Genomic DNA, 19565 nt, shown 5'->3' on the forward strand with positions numbered 1-19565 from the left:
CAAATGTCAGGTAATCGCTCCATCAACGCTTTGTGGTCTATCTCGTTCAAGTCTCTCAAATCCCAGAGTCATACAATCTTAGGATTCATAGCTTTTCTTGAGCCGGACAGTATCCCTCAAGTACTCTTCAAACTTGAATTTTCCAAGGATATGCCCGAGTCACTCAGCTTCTGCTCGGATCCATTGAGGTAAGATAACATATATATTGGGTTCGGATCCTAGGTAACGAAAACATCTAGTTTCTCGAGTGCGATCGAGCCTCTTCTCACTCTTACTCTCGTCAATAGAGATCGCACATCAAAGACCTTTTCGATACACCGACTTATACAGGCAAAATTTAAACATTCTATGACGTCTGAGCAGCGACAAGAGGCTTTCAACAGTGCTACAAGCTTGACGTACCACAATTATCCCCAGAGAAACGCAAACAGAGCAAATTTGTATCAGGTGTAGGACTTGTGTGCCAAGTATCTTCTACATATCATCAGTCTCAAAGATTATTTCTATGGAGAGAAGAAATTGAACCCTAAACTCACAGCACTACCACTATATTATAGTCTCAACAACTCTTGCCAGCGGTAAGCCACAACAACAAACTACATTCAAGGTTTCATCACTGACTTATGCAGATATCTATTAGAAATAAATTCCTTGGATGATCTTACAGAGTTAATCGAGGTTAACACCATAGCTTTGAATACCCTGCCTCCGGAAGATCAAGCAATTAGTGTGTAAGGTTCCCTTACTTCTCACCGTGGCCAATTGCTCCTTTGTTTGGGTAAACTAGAAGAAGGAGTATAGTGGCTGCAGAAGTCGTACGAAATTCGCAGCCACGACGTACTATTCAGCTCTCGAGAATCAGCTTGGGCCGCGAATAATGCTGTAATAGGGATAGCTACTCTCAACAACTTTACCGAAGCCCTCGAATGGTACGAGCGTTCGCGTAGTCACTACCTTGAATGGTCGAATCAACAGGAAGAGAATAGGGGTGAATTAAGTCCAACGATCATGATAGAAATGGGAACGTGTTTGGTCTGGTCTGGCCAGCAGCAAACGGCACGAGAGCTGTTCAGCAACGCACTTAATCAGATCGAATCTACAAACCCTTCCAATTGGGCCAGAGCGGCGGGGTAAGCACTCCATTCCTCGTACCACCTGAGGATGCTAACATTTCAGTGCACATTTCGGCCTTGGTCTGGTTGATCGTCACAATGTTGATTTTGAATCTTCAGAGGCCCATTTCCTGGAAGCCTAGAACTTATGGTTGAAAGGAGACCAGATGCGAACACATCCCTTTAATGCAGGTTGTTTGTACCGCTTAGGCTGCGTTGCACTGGATTGTGGAAAGGTGGAATCGGCAGTGTGAGTACCAACAAAGTCGCATGTAGGCAGTGCTTTCGTAACTGATTAAAATAGACGATACCTGCGTGATGCACTTGCTATCACCCAGATGCGCACCCATCTTATGATGGCTGAGCATGCAAGAGTCCTCTTCAAACTTTCCGAAGCGTTGGAACAAGAACTTCGACACGAAGAAGAAGCTCAAGCACTGCTAGAGGAAGCGGAACGCCTGCTGCGTCTACGCAACCCGAACGCAGGGAACCCAGGTTCCGAGGGCACTTATGATAGCTTGATACTCATTGAATGGCGCTGATGGGCTAAGGATCTCTCTCTTAAAGAATGATCAACGGTACCTGGTATCTGAGGGTTTCTTTTTGCTGGTTTTCTTCCGCCTTGTTAATCTGTTGAGGCCAACATCATACCGCATATGCAAATAGATCTATGAATTTTTCTGAGACCACCTGTTATGCGCTAGTCTTCGGAATAATAGTCGTTGCCCTCTGTGAAGCTGCGGGCACTCGCTTACAGTCCGTGGAAGCAAAAATAAGTGATTTTTGCAGCTTGTTTGACACATGGGGATAATTAAACATACTTAAGTTTGAATAAACTAATTGAGTTCTCTTATACATCTGGTTCTTGAAAATTATAATATCACTTATAGCATTTTTTCCTATACCTGTCACTTGTACAATTATTTGGTGAGGAAAGCTTTGACAATTTCACTCGACCCTTAACCTTACCCCCTGACACTTGCGTTCACTGACTCTATCTGAGTCCTCGAAGGTAGCGGAGGGAAACCGGCTGTTAAAGGTTATTCAACTCTTTATCTGCATGTTTGAGCTATGGTGGGTGAGGTTCTCCTGTGTCACAAGAAGGAGCTCATATAATGCTTCGTATTTCATGGCTGAAATTCGCTTTGATGAAGGTATATATAAAAAGATGTGAATTGTCTGTCGTAGCTACTTACACATCTTGGAACCTGCTGCAAAAGACTAATTCCCTGCGTCTCGTTCCTAGCTAAAATAAATGCTGCCAGGTCACCCACTGCTATCGCTTGGCTCCTCATTCTCACCCTATGTACCTCAATTTTTGAACGATCTGTTAAGAGGAAGAGATGCTTGGCATCGATTCGTTGAGTCCAGATACTCCGACATATTCCCTTCCCTTCCTTTCTTTCATTGCCTTCGGCCATGCCTAGGTTAATAGCTCAGTCGTCCTCAGTCAAATCAATAAACCCCATCTGACCTCTAAAAGCCCTCTCAACATCCTCCTTCCTCTCCTTCAGCAACCCACCAAACATGATCTCGCCCCTCGTGTCCTTTTCGCGCTTGATGCCTCTATTCTCATTCCTAGTTCCGTATCCATAGGTATAGCCAGCACCATTCATGTCCCTCGAAGAGCTTGAAGCGAAATGTGAGGTAGATGACCAAGGGTTGGTGAATGAGGAGCTGTGGGAGCTCCGAGAGCTGGGTGGAGGCATGGAGCCGTTGTTGCCGTATTGTGATGACTGGTTTCGATTGGATGCGGTGGTGCTCTGGCTTGACTTTGCTGTGGTGCAGAATTTACGCTCGCTTTTGACGTTGGTAATGTTGAAAATACTGCCAGTTGATGAGGTCGTCGAGGAAGATGGTCTCGTTGAGACACTGCGAGGTCCTGTACTTCCATTCATCGACTTGCTTCCATCAAGCCCTTCGTCCGTACCCATCGTTGTCTTTCCTTTGATCATCCCACCCATTGATATGCGAGCAGCCTGCTTGCCTTTGCCATTTCCATTCATCCAGCCATCTCTCTTCCTTTCCTTCATACCTCCACCATTACCACCACTAGCAATCCACCCACCTTCTCCCTTCATTTTTGAGAATTTAAAGTCCCCCTCATCATCCACCTTCCCCTCACTAGCGCCCATCCCCTCCCCAAGCCTCCTCAACAACTCCCCGCCCGAAGTAAGGAACTCCGCATCAGCCCTGACACCCTCCGTATACCGCCATCTATTCCTTCTAATTTCCGCGACCATCGTATCAAGCTGTCTAGCTCCCGTCCTCGCGCCTCCACGAACGAGTTTCCCCATCAAATCAGCACAGTCTTCGCAGACAAGCAAGCCACATCCTTCAAGTCCATGGCCTTGTGCATGCTGCTGAGGCGTAACCGGCTCTCCATTCTCATCGAAGAACTGCGGGGAACAGCACTTGAACGTCGCCGTGGCGGGACAGACACTACACCACTTCGCATTCCGAACGAGTTCCGCGCCTTTCATATCACCATCTTCATACGCCTGGAGAGCCAGTCCCCACTTCTTCTCATTCAGTATGTCGAGGTCGAATTCACCGGTCTTGACATCAAGAGCAAGAAGGCGATGAGTTGGGCATTGCGTGATTCTTACTCTTGCGTACGTGCACGCAATACACATCACACTCCTGCTATATCCCAGCTCTGAGAAGCCATTGAAGAATTCTTCAAATCCGCCACCATTGGGTAGATAGAATCCTTCAACTCTGCGTGGGCCGGATGTGCTTGCGAGCCCCCAGAGTCCGAAGAATGGGTTGTCGCACCAGGAGCAGGGATTCTTCAGGAGGGGATCGGGAACGTAGTTGAATGTTATGGGGTGGCAGAAAGAGGTGATGATGTTGATGTGTGCGATGCCTAGGGTGCGGCCGGTTAGCTTGGGGGAGGTCTTGAGGAAGTTCTTGGAGGATCGGGAGGAGAGTTTCGAGTTCTTAGGCCCGTGGAGAGATTGGTAGAGTGGATGGGAAGGTGACTGAAGCTGACCTTTGGCGATGAGCTTCTCCGCCTTGCGTGTGTTCTTCTTTTCAAGCTCCGAGTAAATCGTCGCTGTTAGTGTGTTGGGAGAGTGGGGTGTGCCTATACGGTCGCGAGGTGATGTTGACGAGTCCGACTTGACGTAGGCTTTTGACGAGGACAGAGTCTTGGCCTTGGGCTTGGATGAGGATGTTGGAAGTTGGGGGATTCGTGTTGGTGGATAAACGAACTTGCAAGAGTGGCCTGCTTTGCGACAATTAGAGCAGGGTCCCGGATTGGCTTTGCCTCGATTTGTGCATTGTTTTCCTGTACCCCGACATTGGTTACAAGCAACATACATGCGCTCTCGCACTGGGACTTTTGCTGCTGGAGTTGGCTTGCCCTTGACGCGAGCTGGAAGTTTGGCGAATCTTCTGGTAATGCTGGGTTCTCTCAGAGGTTCAGCACAGCAAGTAACGCCTTCTTCTTCGCAAGCATCGCAAGCATCAGCACCTTTTCCACCATCAAGGGAGTATGAGCAGTTTCGTCGTTTTCCCTTGCACCGGAGACAGGACTTTTTGAACTCGGGAGAGATGATAAGAACACAGTCGGTTTCAGCGTCGTCGCAAGCTTCGCATGGATACTCATCTGGATGCTCAATCAGAGTACACTCATCGTTGCCTTGACTAAAACAGCATCTGCAGCCACGGCGTTGAGGGTGACCCTCAATAAGGCCATCAATCGTAAGACCATCGGATCTACGAAGTTAGAAAGTACCGAGCGGATCAATACAGTCACTAACCTGGTAGCTGTGGCACCAAGTCTTCTTGGCCGTTTGACTTCTCTCTTTCGTTTGAATGAGCCCCCATATCCAGAATCGTAACAGTCATCTTCTTCATCTGCATTGCTGGACTGAGATTCGTATGGACCAGGTGGAAGAGTGCGAAGATAGTCCAAAGCTTTGTTGCTTTGAAACTTAAACTTGACCAGCATTTCATATCGGAAGCCAATCTGCTTGGTAGGTCTCTTGGGCTTGAGAGTTCCATCTTTATTAACCGCATTGGAAACCCTGACCCGCTTTGCTGATCTCAATGGAGATGGTGGAGTCCTACGTGATTTTATCGGATCATAAGTACCACGTTCATCCTCATCGATATATGCAGTGGCGACTCCACGATATTCTCTGTTAGTAGCTGCACGTCTTCTATTGTTAATGGCAGCGGCAAGTTCGCGAACTCCAGCAGGCATTTGGGGCCGTCTGGAACCTGCTGTGAAGGCATTAATGATATCCGCTGCTGGGCGTTCGACTGGTTGGGGTCCAAAGTTAAAAGAAATTGGTTGTGTAGGAGCTTCATCCTGCGAGGAATCTGCTGACTGGGATCTTCTATTGAAGGATGCCGACTCTTGCACTGCTTGGTCACGGACTTCTTCTGTTGATTGTGGGCCATTGAAATTGAAAGTCATGGGCTCTTGATTGTCGTCCTCATCATCGCTGTCAATAGTTGTATCAGTAGTCGGAGGTGTCTGCGGTGTTTCGATATTTCCGTCCATGATGGCAATGGATGAACCTGTGTGCCGATATTAAAATTAGTAAACAATAAAGACCTTGAAGCGTGGTTAGCGCTATGAATGTTGCGAGTGATGACCAGTTAGGATATGGGAATGGATGGTAAATGTATGCAAGCACTGTACACGATGATGACTGCAACCCTTCATCTATAGTTCATGTAGGGTGAAGTGCAGTGGCATTGTTTGATGAGTCCTTGCACTTCGAAGTGAGGGAGTGGATGTAGGAACTCGAAGGAAAGTGAGAGGGCGGAAATGAATCGGGTCTGAAGCTGAATTGGAACTGATGTATGGATTTGAGTGGCTCTGAATGGGTTGCTCAAGCGAGGCGAACTTCTTGTCACTCTGAGCCCGAGACAATTCTCATGACAAGAAAGTGAGTGGGCAAAGCAACTTACTTAGGAAATTAAACACAGAAAGTTGGGAAAGTGATACTAGGTACCTTCTTGACAAGTATGCAATAGAGTGCTAATCGCAGTAGGGCGTGGTTGTTGTGTTGCGGAAACTGGGTTGCGTGGTGTTGTCGTTGAAAGTGGGTGAGGCTGGCGATGTTGGTGAAGTAGGCTAGTCCAAGCGCCGCCCACAACCTCTAGGGAACTTTGAATCCAATGCCAGATCACAATGTAGGTGGATATCGAAACGACTTCACATACAAAACACAGAGATAAGCTGAATGTCTGGAAACACAGGATGCTTTGCCAAGCGCAAGGGCAGGCAAGGCAATATGACAACGAGTGACAGCAGATTCATCAGCGAAAATAGCATCAAACCACATGCCTATGGAAATGTAATTTTGGCGCGAACAGATAAAACAGAGCCATCATGCCAAAAGGATTCAGTTGCAATGATATTGAAGTGTGCCTCTTTGAAGAAAAGAAGTGTTGCGGCTGCGTTGAAGTTCAAAGACAGTACATGTACCCAGAATCAAGGCCTGTGCCCTCGTAGCTTACATCAATGGATGAAAGCCATGGTAGGAGCACGATTGCATGCTAAGGAAGACAAGAGACTACAACTTGGCGTTCCTAGCGAGCACGATAAGCATGCTGCAGCAAGCCACGACTCAGAATTCAGCTGTATGAAGATGAATCGAACTACAACACAACACAACACATACGAGCAGACAAACACAAGGATTTCATAGAATCAAACAAGAGGATGAGCGACGCAGAAGCAATATGTTCCATAACGACACGCCAAACGAAGTAGGATCGGACGATGATTCTGGATTCCTTGCGCCCAACTGTTGGCCAGAACTCTGTGACGGTCAGAGTTGGAAGTCGAAGTCCAGGACATCGATCTGAGCCATTCCCTCCCGAGAGAAGTAAATTAACCCCTACTTGGTCTCTACCCTTGAGAAACCACATGCAACAAGAAAACGGAAACGCTGAGACAGCCATGCGCACAACGGGGATTGAATGCCTGGTTGGAAGATTCAGACTGACTTGCTCCAGATTCGCCTAAAACGCTTTTCACCAGCAACGAGCACGAGTGTACCAGGCCCAGTGGTGACCCAGTAAGTTTTTACATACCCAAAGGACTTGAACGAGAGACTGTTTGGGTATTGTCAACAACTTTTCTTCAGTGTCGCGAGATGTCAGAGCGTGACTTCTTCCAGTAACAACCAGAGCCGTGGAGAAATCCCACAGCAGGAGAGATTCGGTCCAACATGTTTGGCAAACATTACCCATGGAGACCTCTGCAAAGGCTCTGTTTAGGCTCCTAGAGGAATTCCGCGGGTCTAGGACCAATGTTGAATGATCAACAAGGCGCTTCACTCCATATTTGTGAGGTACGTCCAGCAAAACGCAACGAAGATAATTGAAACGGCATACTGCACCTTGATAGGATCATTCATTTGCTCAGAGCGAGCCATACGATCCAGGATAGCCCACTTCGTCACAACCTCATGCGCCATCGCCGGCATCACAAGACTACCATACTTGATCCAAGGGGCAAAAGCCAGCTGCATATCTGCCAAGATATCACGCCAAAGCCAGGTAATACCGCAGAATACCACCAAGATTACCAGATAGAAGTGAGCGAGAATTTCTTCGACGTAAAGGTACGTGTCGTCGCGTTCCATCCAGTACAAGATGCGGGAGTAGAGCATCATGAGCCCAGCAATGAAAGCGATGTCGGCCCATGGAAGCGCAACTGCAATTTGTATAGTTTGAAGAGTGGTATACATTTTGATCTCGGGCGCAATGACTTCGTGAGTGGCCCTCCCAAGCTACCACCAGTGCGTCTTATTGCCAAATGCCGTGGACAGCACTTTAACTCGCGCTGTCATAGCTGGTGGGAGGAAAGTCGGGGGTGTGTTGAGAAATTGTATAATAGGAATGGTCCTTGAGTAATAAAGAGATATTTCTAAGTGATTCCCAATTTTCAATGGAAAATCTCGATGTTACTCGAGACGATCGAAGAATTGGTGATGTCGATGTAATGTTGATACGATGTTAATGCGATGTTGATGTGGTCTCTTGATGTGGTCTCAACGTCAGCCTGAGGTTGGAAGTCATGAAGGCGATGGCGCTAAATACTTAGCGCCCCGCTAAAAATCTCAAGTACTTTTCTTTCCTTCGCGATCTTCTTCTCCATCGTTCGACTGATTCTTCCACATCAAGCATGATTCGCAGTTGAACACGACGACAACCCATCCTTCCCCGGTGGCAGGATGAGGCTTCTTCTAATCCGACACGGTGAGACTGTTCACAATGTGGCATCAGTCTAGTAAGCTTCGCAATTCCTGAAGATGGACCTAGCTAACAATTGTAGTGCTGGCGTCACCGATTCTGCGCTCACGAACCACGGCGTTCTGCAGGCCAATCGACTGGCTACGTATCTTGCTAACACCGATGTGAAGATCTCCCATATCTTTTCGTCGGATCTGCAACGCGCTTTCAAGACCGCAGAAGCCATTCGCGTCGCTCAATCCCCAGCCCCAACCGAAACAACCAAGTTGGAAGTCCTCAGAGAGCAAGACTTCGGTTTCTACGAAGGGAAATCGTTCATTGAGCGACCGAAAGAGGGAAACAGCTCGGGCAAGGCAGCACACCAGGAAGCGCATCGTCATGATCCTGGCTTCAAGGATGTGGAGAGTAAGGACTCGATGAAGGCTCGGTCGGACACCTTCATCGATATACACTTGATCTCGTTACTGCACACAGTCTCTGATGATAAGACTGTCGCCATTGTGGCTCATGGCATCATCTTGTCACATTTGTGGCGGGCTATTTTGAGGCGCTTCCATCCTTTCAAGGTGTCCGTTGCTCAGGGTATCCAACCTGCTGGCAATGGTTTCGGCCTGGAACACCTTGGTGGATGGTCGAATACTGGATACTTGGACCTGGAAGTCAAGCCAGAGGCAAAGGGCGTATCTGCGACTGTCGAAAAGACAGGGCCAGGTACAGAACCCAAGTCCTCGGAGGATACGTCCGAGCTCCCACAGAATCCATCTACCCCGCCGCCTGCTATACCTGAAAGCCCCAATCCTGCATCCCATATCCTCCGCATGTCACTGTTGGTAAAAGCAGTGAACAGCAAGGAACACCTGGTTGGTTTGAAGAAGACTAGAGGCGGAATCGGAAGCCTAGAACATGATTCGAATCAGAAGACTGTTGACTCGTTCTTCAAGAAGAAAAGAACAGAGTGAAGGCCGCCCTGACCTTCATCTCACCAACTATCCATCAGGGCACATGCAATGGTACGTTCGCATACTTAGTTTCCTTCGTTTCTCCCAGTAACATGATGATACCACTTATTCACAGACCTGTTCTGATTTCCATGAGGACTCAAAAAGTACCAACTGCTGTCTGATTACTGTTCAATTTCTATCATATTTGCATGCATCACTTTGAACTGATCGCTAACATTCTTCAAGATTTAGATGCCCTCGCGGCGTTAACCAGCCGAAAACTCCAACGATGGTTGAAGTGTGTCTTGAATACATTCGTAAGCTTTAGCTAGATATTCCTTAGACAATATAATAATGCACTTTATGCGATCATATCAAGCATATTTTCTGTTCTTGTGTTTGTGGACTCTCTCAACCACTCAGAATTATCGTCTTAGGAACCCACCATCAATCCCCAAATATAAAAAAGAAAGTCATTGACTATTGACTCTTGTCTTCGTTGCCATGAGGCATAGTGCATAAGCATGATAGAGACAAGACATAATAGTCACAATTCCACGTACCAAAAAGTATCAGAGCATTGAGTATATTATATCATCATTTTCAATTATAAGATTAAGTAATTAATAGAAACGAACCACCCATCCACTCCATGCTTCGACACAAACATGCAACCAAACTCCCAAACCCGCCAAAGGGAAAAAAAACTCCAAGCTCATTCATACCATGAAACCATAAACTCATCACTCATGCATACCTCTCCTCAAAATCATCATCATCCTCTTCTCCCACTCACTCACTCACTCAACTCATCTACATAACCAACCCCCCCACAACAAAAACAAACAACCCCAAAACACTCATCTCCAACCCCTCCTTCCCCCTCCCCAACGCACTCGCCGCCCCAGTGAACGCCGGCCCCTCAGCCGTACTCGTCGCATTCCCACCAAACCCAGTCGAAGGCGTCGCTCCACCTCCCACAACAACCAGCGTCGTAGCAGTAGCTGTAGCAGTAGCAGTAGCGGTAGAAGTAGCAGCACTTCCAATATCCGACGTCACGCCGGCCCCAATCTCAGACGTCGCACTTGCAAGTTCAGAAGTAGCACTCGAAATCACCGACGACACAACAGACGACAGCGAGGACGCAGTAGCGCTCAAACTCGCCGAGATAGCAGAGTTGATACTGGATTGCTGGTTCTGCAGAGAGGAGATGTATGAGGATTGCGCGGGGCTGGTGCTTGTACTTGTTGCGTCGGATGGACCTGTGGGGAGGGCGGTGATGGTCGATGTGCTTTGTACGGTTGCTGTGGTGGTGGAGGCGGCTGAGGTGGCGTTCTCGCTTGCTGAGGCTGAGGAGGAGGGGATGATGGTGGTGGTTGTGGTGGTCATGCCGCTGTAGAGGGTGGTGGTGCTTTCGACTGTTGTGGTGGGGTAGGGCCAGGCGGGGAGGACGAGGGTGGTTGAGAGGTCGGTGAGGGAGATGGTGGTGCTGTCTTGGGCGTTGAGGCCCGAGGCGGCGAGGAGGAGGAGGAGGATGCTGGTGGTTGTGAAGCGTGACATGTTTGCGGTGTATGGAGGGAGGCTCTTGAGGTGGAGAGTATGAGGATTGAGGAGGAGGAGGATGATGATGATGATGAGAGACGTCGATAGAAGCGAGAGTGTAAGAAGAGGGATGGATGATATCGACGGTGATACTTATGTATGAATGCTTTGGATACAGAACAAAAACAAAAAGAAGACAAAACAAGAGGGCTGGGACACACCTACTTATCCTCTCGCAGCACCCCTCAACCAACCAAGAAACAGCTCTCGTCTCGACAGGGGAGTTCAAAAAAACATGGCATCACCACCATCACCACCTCAGAAATATCGTGAGGTACGCCAACACCAAAACCAACCAAACAGAAAGAGAAACAGTCCCCATTCCCTGGTTAGGAGCCCGACATCCAGTCCAGTCCAAGAAACCTGGGCAGAAAGACAGGATATGCAGAGCGGGCAAACGTGCAAATGCCATCATAGCTACCTACCTACCCCACCAGGGCAATATGCAGGGCAGCAGGGCAGAGGTGGTTGACCGTTGACGAGGGTTGAAGAACAGGTGGGCACTGGGCAGGCCAGCTTCCAAGCTCTGCTGTAGCGAGGAGCACTCACTCACCGCGAAAGCTTGAATGCTGGCCGGCTTCCACGAACCCTGCTCTGTTCAGCCACCCCGCCGCTACCTTTTAGTCGGGGTCTCTTTAACTGGTTTCTGGCTTGACAGCAGTAACGGATGAAGAGACAAGCTCGATGTTGCTCCAGAGGCCATCAGCCCAGCTTAGGAGCCTAGATATCAAGTCGGCAAGCACGGCTGTAGCCATTGATACTAGGTGGCAAAGCAGAGCAAACTCCTCTGATAGCAAGACAAATTGACGGAAACAGCGGCGGGAACTCCTCTCCAAACTCCAAGCTCCAAGCTGCCCCAATACTCATCGCTCAAGTTCGTCAACCCGCAAGAGCAAAGCCAAGGCAAGACGTTAAACTTGGTCACCACCAAGTTCTTCACCACATCCCTGTCACCAGCCACATCACCTCACACCCACCGATTGGTCCCCCTCCCGCTCCTCACCAGCCCCAATATATATCCCACCATACCACTGGATGAGTTGAACAAAACGACAAAGGAGCAAAAAACAGAATGAGGTGGCTGGTGAGGGGTCACTGCGTCACGGCGCATAAGGAACCGGGAAGTTCGAGGTGTGGATGTTAAGCGAGGCGAGGGAAGAGAAGCGGACAGGGGCTGTGCCTTGTTTTTGCAAACTGATAAACATCGCAACGCAACCGGGACGTATCTTTTTTTTAAAAAAAAATAAGGCGAGACGAATGACGGGACAGGATGGGGCAAAAAGATGTAAGCAAAGCAGGAAAAATATGAGAGATTCCCACCTATGGACTGGATTTTACTGTGTAGGTACTAGGTATGTATGATGTGCTTGGATGAGGGGATGATGAATGGATGGTATGGGGCATTGGGGTGGGAAGGGTGTGAGATCGATCGTGATCGTGAAGGGTAGGTGGTACCTTACCAGAGATGCACTGCGCTGTATGCGTGGGTAGAGGGCAGGTGCATGGTGCAAAGAGGTTGAGGCTCGCGATTACTGCGAGAATAAATGATTGGGTCTTCAATGTGGAGGTTGGACGAATGCGCACCATCAAGACAGCAGAGGTGTGAATTGTGCCTCATGCGGCCCTGAGGACGGCCCGGTTCGTGGTCGCCGTGTGCAATGAATGGCAGGGCTGGACGAATGAGCGCACAGAACTCAATAAACATCAACAAAACCCTCATGCACGCTTTTAGATTTCACGTCAAAAACATATCCTCTATCATTCATGACTTTCAATTCATAACTGCGAAATTGCCAGCCATTTTTACAAGCCAGTCAATCGCACATAGGACTGACTACTCTCTCACTCAAAGCTCCACATTCACAAAATTGAACGTCGGAACCCCCGGAACAGCACTCTCAGCACTCTGAGGAAGTGTATCGAGCTTCGTCTCCTCCCCAGCAAGAACACCAGTCTTGCCACCCTCATGAACCCGGATAACATCCACGACTGACAAACCAGCCGCCTTCTTGAGGCCAGGTACCATGTTCAAGAGGATAGCCACCTCGTCGAAGGCCAACTTACGGGAGAAAACGACATCTGGCTTCTCGCCTGCGATGAGTCTCTTCTTGAGTGCTTGAACGAACGGCATCGCCTTCTTCATTTCACCCATCTTGGCAATCTTGCCATTGAGCTCCTTGTCATTCGTGGACTTGGTCTCAGCGTTCCAGGCCTCGCGCACGAGATCAATATACTTTTCTTGCCAGGCTGGGAACTTGGCTGCGGCAAAGATGGTAAGTTTCTTAGGCTTCTTGAGATCATAGCCGATATCCTTGCCCTTTGCCTTCTTCTTTTGCTGTGCAGCTTCTGCGGATGTGATATTTGAGGATGTGGCGCGGACGTATTCGCGTGCTGCGGTGAGGGAGGCGATGGGAGCGGGGACCTCTGGGTAGAGAGCGTTTTGGATGGTTGTGGGTTTGTGGAGAAGTTCAAGCCAGATGTATTCTGACCAATGGGGTGCGATAACTGCAAGAAGAAGAGCTTGTAACTCGATGAATTTGAAGACAAGGTCTTTGTGCATCTTGATTCCTGCTGCAACACTGGCTTCACGATAGAAATCACGGGCAGTGGTGAAGTCGTAGAATGCGGACTTGAGCGCAAGCTTATAGTCGGTATCCTCGTAGTGCTTCTTTGCATCGTGAACAAGGGCGTTCATCTCGTTATCGAAGAGAGCATCCAAGAAATCATTCTTAGGTCCTGTTCGGAGCTTGTCTTGATCCTTGACCTGCTCTTCACACCATTCGCGCAAGTTGAAAAGGCGAAGAACTGTGGTGTCAGCGACATCTTCCTCGAAGTTTGCATCAGCAACTCCATCGCCTGCATCGGCCAAGGCAATTCGACTTGCATCAGCACCGTACTTTTTGGTCAAGTCCTCGAGTGTCATAAAGTTTCCTGTGGACTTGCTCATCTTTTCTCCATTGAGGAGCAAGTGGCCGTTGGCACGGATGCTTGATGGCCAGTATTCAGGTGGGAAGACAGCAATGTGGATATAGAGGAAGAAGGTAAGATGGTTAGGAATGAGATCCTTTCCTGATACTCGGAGATCCAAGGGGTACCAGTACTCAAATTCTCTGCGCATTGATGCAAGAACATCCTTCGAGATTTTGCTGTTGAGGATTTCATCTCCGAGATCTCTTCGAGCGAAAACGTAATCCCACACTTCGTCGGTCATCTGTTCTGGCTTGACACCGCCCAATCCAGGAGTCTTCCCGAAAATATCGGCATGGAGATAATGAGCGATGGTGTAGTATGCCATATAAATGGTACTGTCACTCAAACTCTCCACCAAGAATTGAGGATCCCAGGGCAACTTTGAACCAAGACCGTAAGTCCTAGCACAAGCCCATTGGTTGAGCCAGTTCAGAACACCCTCAAAACCGTTCTTGGTTTCTTGTGTGTATGTGTTGAGACCCTTTCCATCTTTGTTGTCCACATAATCCAAGGCAGTAGCTCTCCACGACGCCTCTCCGTAGTCAAGGTACCACTGGTCCATAAGGGCAACGCAGCAATCATCTCCAGATCTGCTGACAACCTTCTTCTCTGGTTCTGAGTAGGCAAATCCATCACCAGCATCCAAAAGCTGTTGTCTGACTTTTGGCTTGGCTACCTCGACCTTATCACCCTTGAACTCTCCATAGCACATGATACCTTGGTAAAAGCCTTCCTTGTATGCAAGTTCCTTGGCCTCCTCAAGTTGCTTGGTATCCTTTGGTGACGAAATCTTGAGCTTCTTCACCAAGAATGGAGCAGTCAAGTTACCGTATGACGGCGTCTCAATGATAGGGAGGATCTCCAAATCGACCCATTCCTTCTTGATTCCATAGTAGTCTGCCTTCTTAGCAAGCTCGGTGACGGTCGCGAAATCATCAGGGCTGTCGGATGGAACGCAAGTAACCACTCCTGTACCCTTGGTAGGAAGAACATTGTCCATAGGAAGAATTCTGACCTCCTTGTAAACAGAGAGTGGAGCATTGACGAGTGTGCCAACAAAAGCCGAACCAACCACCTCTGCAACTTTTTCGAAGACTCCATTCTGAGGGAACACTCCTTGATATGCCATATTTCGCGCAGCTCTATCAGTGATGATATAGTACTCCTTCTCAGAAAGTTTGAAAACGCCATATGTAATCTTTGGTCCAACAAAACAACATGTCTGGCCGTACATCGTTTCGGGTCTAAGGGTCGCAGGAACGAAAAAGACACTAGAATCGTCGGGAATCTTGCCTTTGAGAGCTTTCTCGGCATCAGGTGCCCACTCCTTGACCTTCAACATCAATGCCGTGTATTCTTGTGGTCCAACGCCCTCTCCCTCGCTACGGTCGTGATCCATACATGGCTGTCCATCCTTGGGGGAGTAAATTGTGTATCTCTTTCCGAATTTGATTTTCTCCAACTCTCTAAGACGGTTCATCTGCCACCGGACGAAGGAATCGTAATATGGGTTTGCGTCAGTCGTAACAAATGAGCGTCTCCAGTCAATTCTGCATCCGAAATTCGTAAGATCCCGTCTGCACAACGGAGGGAAAAAGTCCAACCAGTGGTTGGTGTCAGCAAACAAGTGGATTTCCTCCATCGGGATTCCCAAGGCGCGCATAATCTGGAATTGGTACTTCATCTTGACAACCTTCGATGCAGCCTTTCCCTTCTTCGCAGTGAACTTGGTGACATCCTCGTGGTGTGTAGTTGGAGCAGGCGTGGCCGTCGCAGTCGCCTTATCCTCCGCCGCATCCTCCTCTGTGTATCCCTCAAAGTTCTTTCCGAATAGCTTGACCTCGTTGATGAGTTTGTCGGCACACGCCTTGATTGGCATACCTGTGCAATGGAATCCGAGAGGAAACAAGGCCCGCTTTCCTTGCATGCGCGCAAATCCGGCTGTGAACTCAATTTTACTGACTGTGAAACTGTGGCCTGCGTGGAGAGTTCCATTCATATATGGATATGCCATTGTGCCGAAGAATTTGGGGTGCTGGGCTCGTACTTCGGCGGCGGAAATCGAATGGAGGGGTATTTCGTCGGTGGAGGGAGCATTGGGTTGAAAGACGCCATCTTCCTCCCACTTCTTCTGGTATTTCTTCTCGATGGCAATGAGGGTATCTCGTTTCTCGGTCTGTGGAGTTTCCCTGCATCAGTAAAGCTCTCGTGACAAAAATAATGACTTCTTGAGTAAATGGCGGGGTACTTACACCTTTCAATTCTTTGGTCTTGGAGATTGTCGCAGTCTCCAAGGCTTTCGCCGTACTCTCGACCGTGGCCGCCATAATGTCAGATGTATTGAAGATCTCACAGGCGTGGAGTCTCGAGTTTTGTGTTGCTGTTGAGTCACCCTTCGCCGTCCTGTTGACTCTTCCTCTCTCGGCTCGTCTCACAGCCAAAACATCAAATTTAGACTTGGTGGGGTCAGAGCCGGGCGGACCTGCATGAGCCACCTATGCCCTAGATTCAAGGCCTCAACAGCTCCAGCTGCAAGCCAGAGCTACACTTAAGACCTCAAGCATGAACTTGGAGTCCATCACCTCCCAAGATCACACAACAACCACCATGTTTCGTCCAACTTCCATTCTCCGCGCAGCCCAATCCCCAATTACCCCGCCATTCAATATCTACACCAACCCTTATAAAGCGACCCGTCTCTGGCCCCTGGACTTCTCAAAGATAGACCGCAAACACCAATTCAGACTCGAAAGGAAATACAAGAGGCGGGCGAAACTAAAGTGGGCGAGGCCGAGGTGGACAAAGTTCGTGAAGGTTGCGCAGATGGGGAGTATTGTTTGTATGTGAAGCAGTTCCGAGTACTTTGGATTTTGGAGTTCGAAGCGGAAGTTGAATGGGGAAAGGACAGAAGGAAGAGTGGAAAGAAAGAAAGATATATGGTGGGCTAATGGATTTTATATAACAGTTATCGCGGTTTATGGTGTATTGTTTTTGGACTGGAATTCACAGGGGAATCCTGAGCACAAGCCTTTTGAAGGGGTGAGTCGACTGCGCTGCTGTATTGGTGTTCAAGGGGAATGTGCTAATGTTTGTAGATCCGGTCTTGGTTCTTTGGGTTAACGGACTCGATATGGACGAAAGATCAGGTGAGGAGGAAACCGAATTCGGAAGAGACGATATCTACGCCTACGAGTACTGCGAGGTGAGAAAATCATGGAGTTCGTGTATGACTACGATGGACATCTGCATCAACATAGAAGCATAGGCGTTTGGTGTTGGTATCAACATACCTTTTGAAGGTTCGAGCATTTGTTGTGGAGGAAGATACTTGACAGTTTCAAGGCTGTCCACAATCAGACGAAAGATTGAAGGCATATAGCCTTCCCAGAACACGGGATCATAAACGTCCAAGAGAGGGCTTGTACATGCACAGGCAGCGGAAGGCTGGTCACTGGTTTGCAACCAGAAATGGAATCGCCGCTCCGACATAGTAGGGCTCGCTAGACTATTGTTTCTGAGTATAATATTCGGACCTCCAAGCCGACCACTCTACTGGCACTTGAGCTCTACCCAACCCCTTGTCCTGTGACGGGTACTATCTGCAAGTAGTAGCCCCTTTTATTTTCCGAACCCTCCAAAATTAACATCATCATGCTCTTCCTCCCCAGATGCTTTAAACGCTCTAAACTTCGACGAAGTGCTGTCATTCTGGGAACAGTGCTTTTTCAGGCACTCTCAATTCCTCCCCCACTCCACTGCTACACATAGCAGTACCTCAACTTGATCTTTGCCCCATTCCAAGATCGACAGAGCTCTCCGTCCAAGATATAATAACCCCTCTCCTCTCTTCAACTTCACCTCCCCGCCCAACCAAACCCACTCCCCCCAAGTCCCATCCCACCACCCCTTTCATTAACCGGCCTCTTCGCAACCCTCCCCTGCAATTTAACACCCTCCACAACCTTCTCGAGCTGCGTCTCCACCACCACACCACCCACTACCATCTCACTCAATGTAGCATGCAACGTCTCAAAGTTAAAGATCAAATCCAGCTCGCACACATTCTCAAACAGTCTATCCAGCGCCTCAACATACACCTGTATCAGATCGATCAGCGCAAGAGGCGATTCCGTCGACGTCGAGATGATTATGAAGTATAAGGTTGCGTAATGCCGGTAGGTTACGAGAGAAGGGACGTCGTTGTGAGGTGTGCTGGAATGGGACGGGGTGTGGGAGGTGCCGGAGCTGGCGAGGAGGGGCGGTAGGGGAAGGAAGTTGCAGGATCCTGAGGGGCGGTGGGAGACGAGGGTAAAGATCTCGGAGATCAGACGTTGTTGGACGGATGTTTCCTGGCTGTGTTAGATATTTGAGGATTTACTTGGAGGAAGAGATGGAGTTGCCAATTGTGTATAGAATTTCGTGAGGCGGGGTTGTCCTGCGTTATTGAAGACTAGCACGGCGTTTATCATGGTTGTAGAGATTCTCAAGCTTCGTATTATTCCTTGTCTGAGGTGTATATTCGTTGCAGAAGGGGCGGAGCTTGTTAGTAGTGCCGTTGACGACGGATGTTGATATTGGATGAGGCTGGCACAGAAGAGAAGGCTGAGACGTTGAAGCTGGAGCCACATGTGGATCTCATCTCGATGGAACAAGCGAATTGTGGGGTAGCTCCAACTTCCAACTCCCAGGTTACTTTATCCCCAAGCTTCGTCCACTTCATCCGCTGCATCATTCATCGTACAGCCATCCCAAACAATCAATCGACCTTCAATCTCCCCATATCCAAGCCATCAGCCTCACTTGCTCGCGATAACATACACAATGGTCCGCCCAAACACCATTCTCAAGCTCTCCAAGCTCGTCCGTCCCTCCCCCACAGCTCTACGAACAGCAGCGGCCAACCCCTTCCGCGCATCTGCCATCACAACCTCCTCTTTCCTCCAGAGCAGCTACTCCACCCCCACTACAGCTCCTTCATTCAGCAGAGCATTCTCCACAACGCCATGCACATTCAAGGGCCTATCTCCAGAATCCGCCGATCCACCACCAAAGGAGTCTGAACCAGAAGCTTACGAGCCGACTTCGTCTTCCGCACCGGCTGATATATCGATCGAAGAGTACCATGTGCTATCGGACGCGTATCTGAATGGTCTTATCGAGAAGTTGGAGCAGCTGCAAGAGGAGAGGGAAGAAGTTGATGTGGAGTACAGTGTAAGTACTTCCTTACTCATTTCGTTCGGCCTATCCACGGGACAGCCCAGGTACAGGATAGCTATACAGTGGACAAGCCAGTCTCACTACTGTTCATCTATTCCGTAATTTTAGAGAGAACAATACTAATACACGTTCCTTCCAGGCTGGTGTTCTCACCCTTGCTTTCCCACCAAACGGAACCTATGTCGTCAACAAGCAACCGCCCAACAAGCAGATCTGGCTCTCATCCCCCCTCACAGGTCCTAAACGCTACGACTACGTACTATTAAGCGAGGGCCAGGATGCGAAAGAAGGCACTGGTCGTGGGGAGTGGGTGTATTTGAGGGATGGGAGCTCATTGACGGAGCTGATAGAGAAGGAGATTGGAGTTACGGTCGAGGAGAATTATGATGGGACTGTTGAGGAGTAAAGGTGAGATGGGATATAGTGTGTAGGAAGTGGGGAGTGGATAAGGAGGAGAAGGAAGTGAGAGGTACTTCTAGAAGAGGGAGAATTGTAGGAT

The 19565-nt window shown here is 48.8% G+C and overlaps 8 protein-coding genes across 8 annotated transcripts; 5 read left to right on the plus strand and 3 right to left on the minus strand.

Annotated features, from left to right (window-relative positions):
- Positions 1-1008: 1008 nt before the first annotated feature.
- ONS95_007070 (uncharacterized protein) lies at positions 1009-1255 on the plus strand (the record flags this gene model as incomplete). The annotated part of the gene is made up of 2 exons (XM_058500563.1): positions 1009-1130; positions 1177-1255. 2 exons carry the CDS (start codon positions 1009-1011, stop codon positions 1253-1255), a joined length of 201 nt encoding a protein of 66 aa, XP_058349379.1.
- On the plus strand, positions 1196-1658 carry ONS95_007071 (uncharacterized protein). Its single transcript, XM_058500564.1, has 2 exons — positions 1196-1362; positions 1417-1658. Exons 1-2 carry the CDS (start codon positions 1280-1282, stop codon positions 1652-1654), a joined length of 321 nt encoding a protein of 106 aa, XP_058349380.1. The 5' UTR covers positions 1196-1279; the 3' UTR covers positions 1655-1658.
- Positions 1659-2265: 607 nt separating this feature from the next.
- ONS95_007072 (uncharacterized protein) lies at positions 2266-8133 on the minus strand. Its single transcript, XM_058500565.1, has 4 exons — positions 7476-8133; positions 4880-5645; positions 4108-4835; positions 2266-3981 (listed from the first exon to the last, which is right to left on the minus strand). Exons 1-4 carry the CDS (start codon positions 7492-7494, stop codon positions 2549-2551), a joined length of 2946 nt encoding a protein of 981 aa, XP_058349381.1. The 5' UTR covers positions 7495-8133; the 3' UTR covers positions 2266-2548.
- Positions 8134-8250: 117 nt separating this feature from the next.
- On the plus strand, positions 8251-9776 carry ONS95_007073 (uncharacterized protein). Its single transcript, XM_058500566.1, has 3 exons — positions 8251-8373; positions 8419-9346; positions 9432-9776. The coding sequence occupies exons 1-2, from the start codon at positions 8318-8320 to the stop codon at positions 9293-9295; spliced, it is 933 nt and encodes a 310-aa protein (XP_058349382.1). The 5' UTR covers positions 8251-8317; the 3' UTR covers positions 9296-9346; positions 9432-9776.
- A 314-nt stretch (positions 9777-10090) lies between these two features.
- ONS95_007074 (uncharacterized protein) lies at positions 10091-10837 on the minus strand (the record flags this gene model as incomplete). Its single annotated transcript, XM_058500567.1, has 1 exon — positions 10091-10837. The coding sequence occupies one exon, from the start codon at positions 10835-10837 to the stop codon at positions 10091-10093; it is 747 nt and encodes a 248-aa protein (XP_058349383.1).
- Positions 10838-12725: 1888 nt separating this feature from the next.
- CDC60 (cytosolic leucyl tRNA synthetase) lies at positions 12726-16176 on the minus strand (the record flags this gene model as incomplete). Its single annotated transcript, XM_058500568.1, has 2 exons — positions 12726-16025; positions 16102-16176. The coding sequence occupies 2 exons, from the start codon at positions 16174-16176 to the stop codon at positions 12726-12728; spliced, it is 3375 nt and encodes a 1124-aa protein (XP_058349384.1).
- Positions 16177-16313: 137 nt separating this feature from the next.
- Positions 16314-17398, plus strand: ONS95_007076 (uncharacterized protein). The gene is made up of 3 exons (XM_058500569.1): positions 16314-16688; positions 16815-16888; positions 16945-17398. The coding sequence occupies exons 1-3, from the start codon at positions 16412-16414 to the stop codon at positions 17053-17055; spliced, it is 462 nt and encodes a 153-aa protein (XP_058349385.1). The 5' UTR covers positions 16314-16411; the 3' UTR covers positions 17056-17398.
- Positions 17399-18670: 1272 nt separating this feature from the next.
- On the plus strand, positions 18671-19472 carry FRR4 (Mitochondrial chaperone Frataxin; the record flags this gene model as incomplete). The annotated part of the gene is made up of 2 exons (XM_058500570.1): positions 18671-19060; positions 19206-19472. The coding sequence occupies 2 exons, from the start codon at positions 18671-18673 to the stop codon at positions 19470-19472; spliced, it is 657 nt and encodes a 218-aa protein (XP_058349386.1).
- Positions 19473-19565: the final 93 nt, after the last annotated feature.

This window comes from Cadophora gregata (assembly GCF_030347475.1).
Source record: "Cadophora gregata isolate MNR1 chromosome Unknown scaffold_19, whole genome shotgun sequence".
Classification (NCBI taxonomy): Eukaryota; Fungi; Ascomycota; class Leotiomycetes; order Helotiales; family Ploettnerulaceae; genus Cadophora; species Cadophora gregata.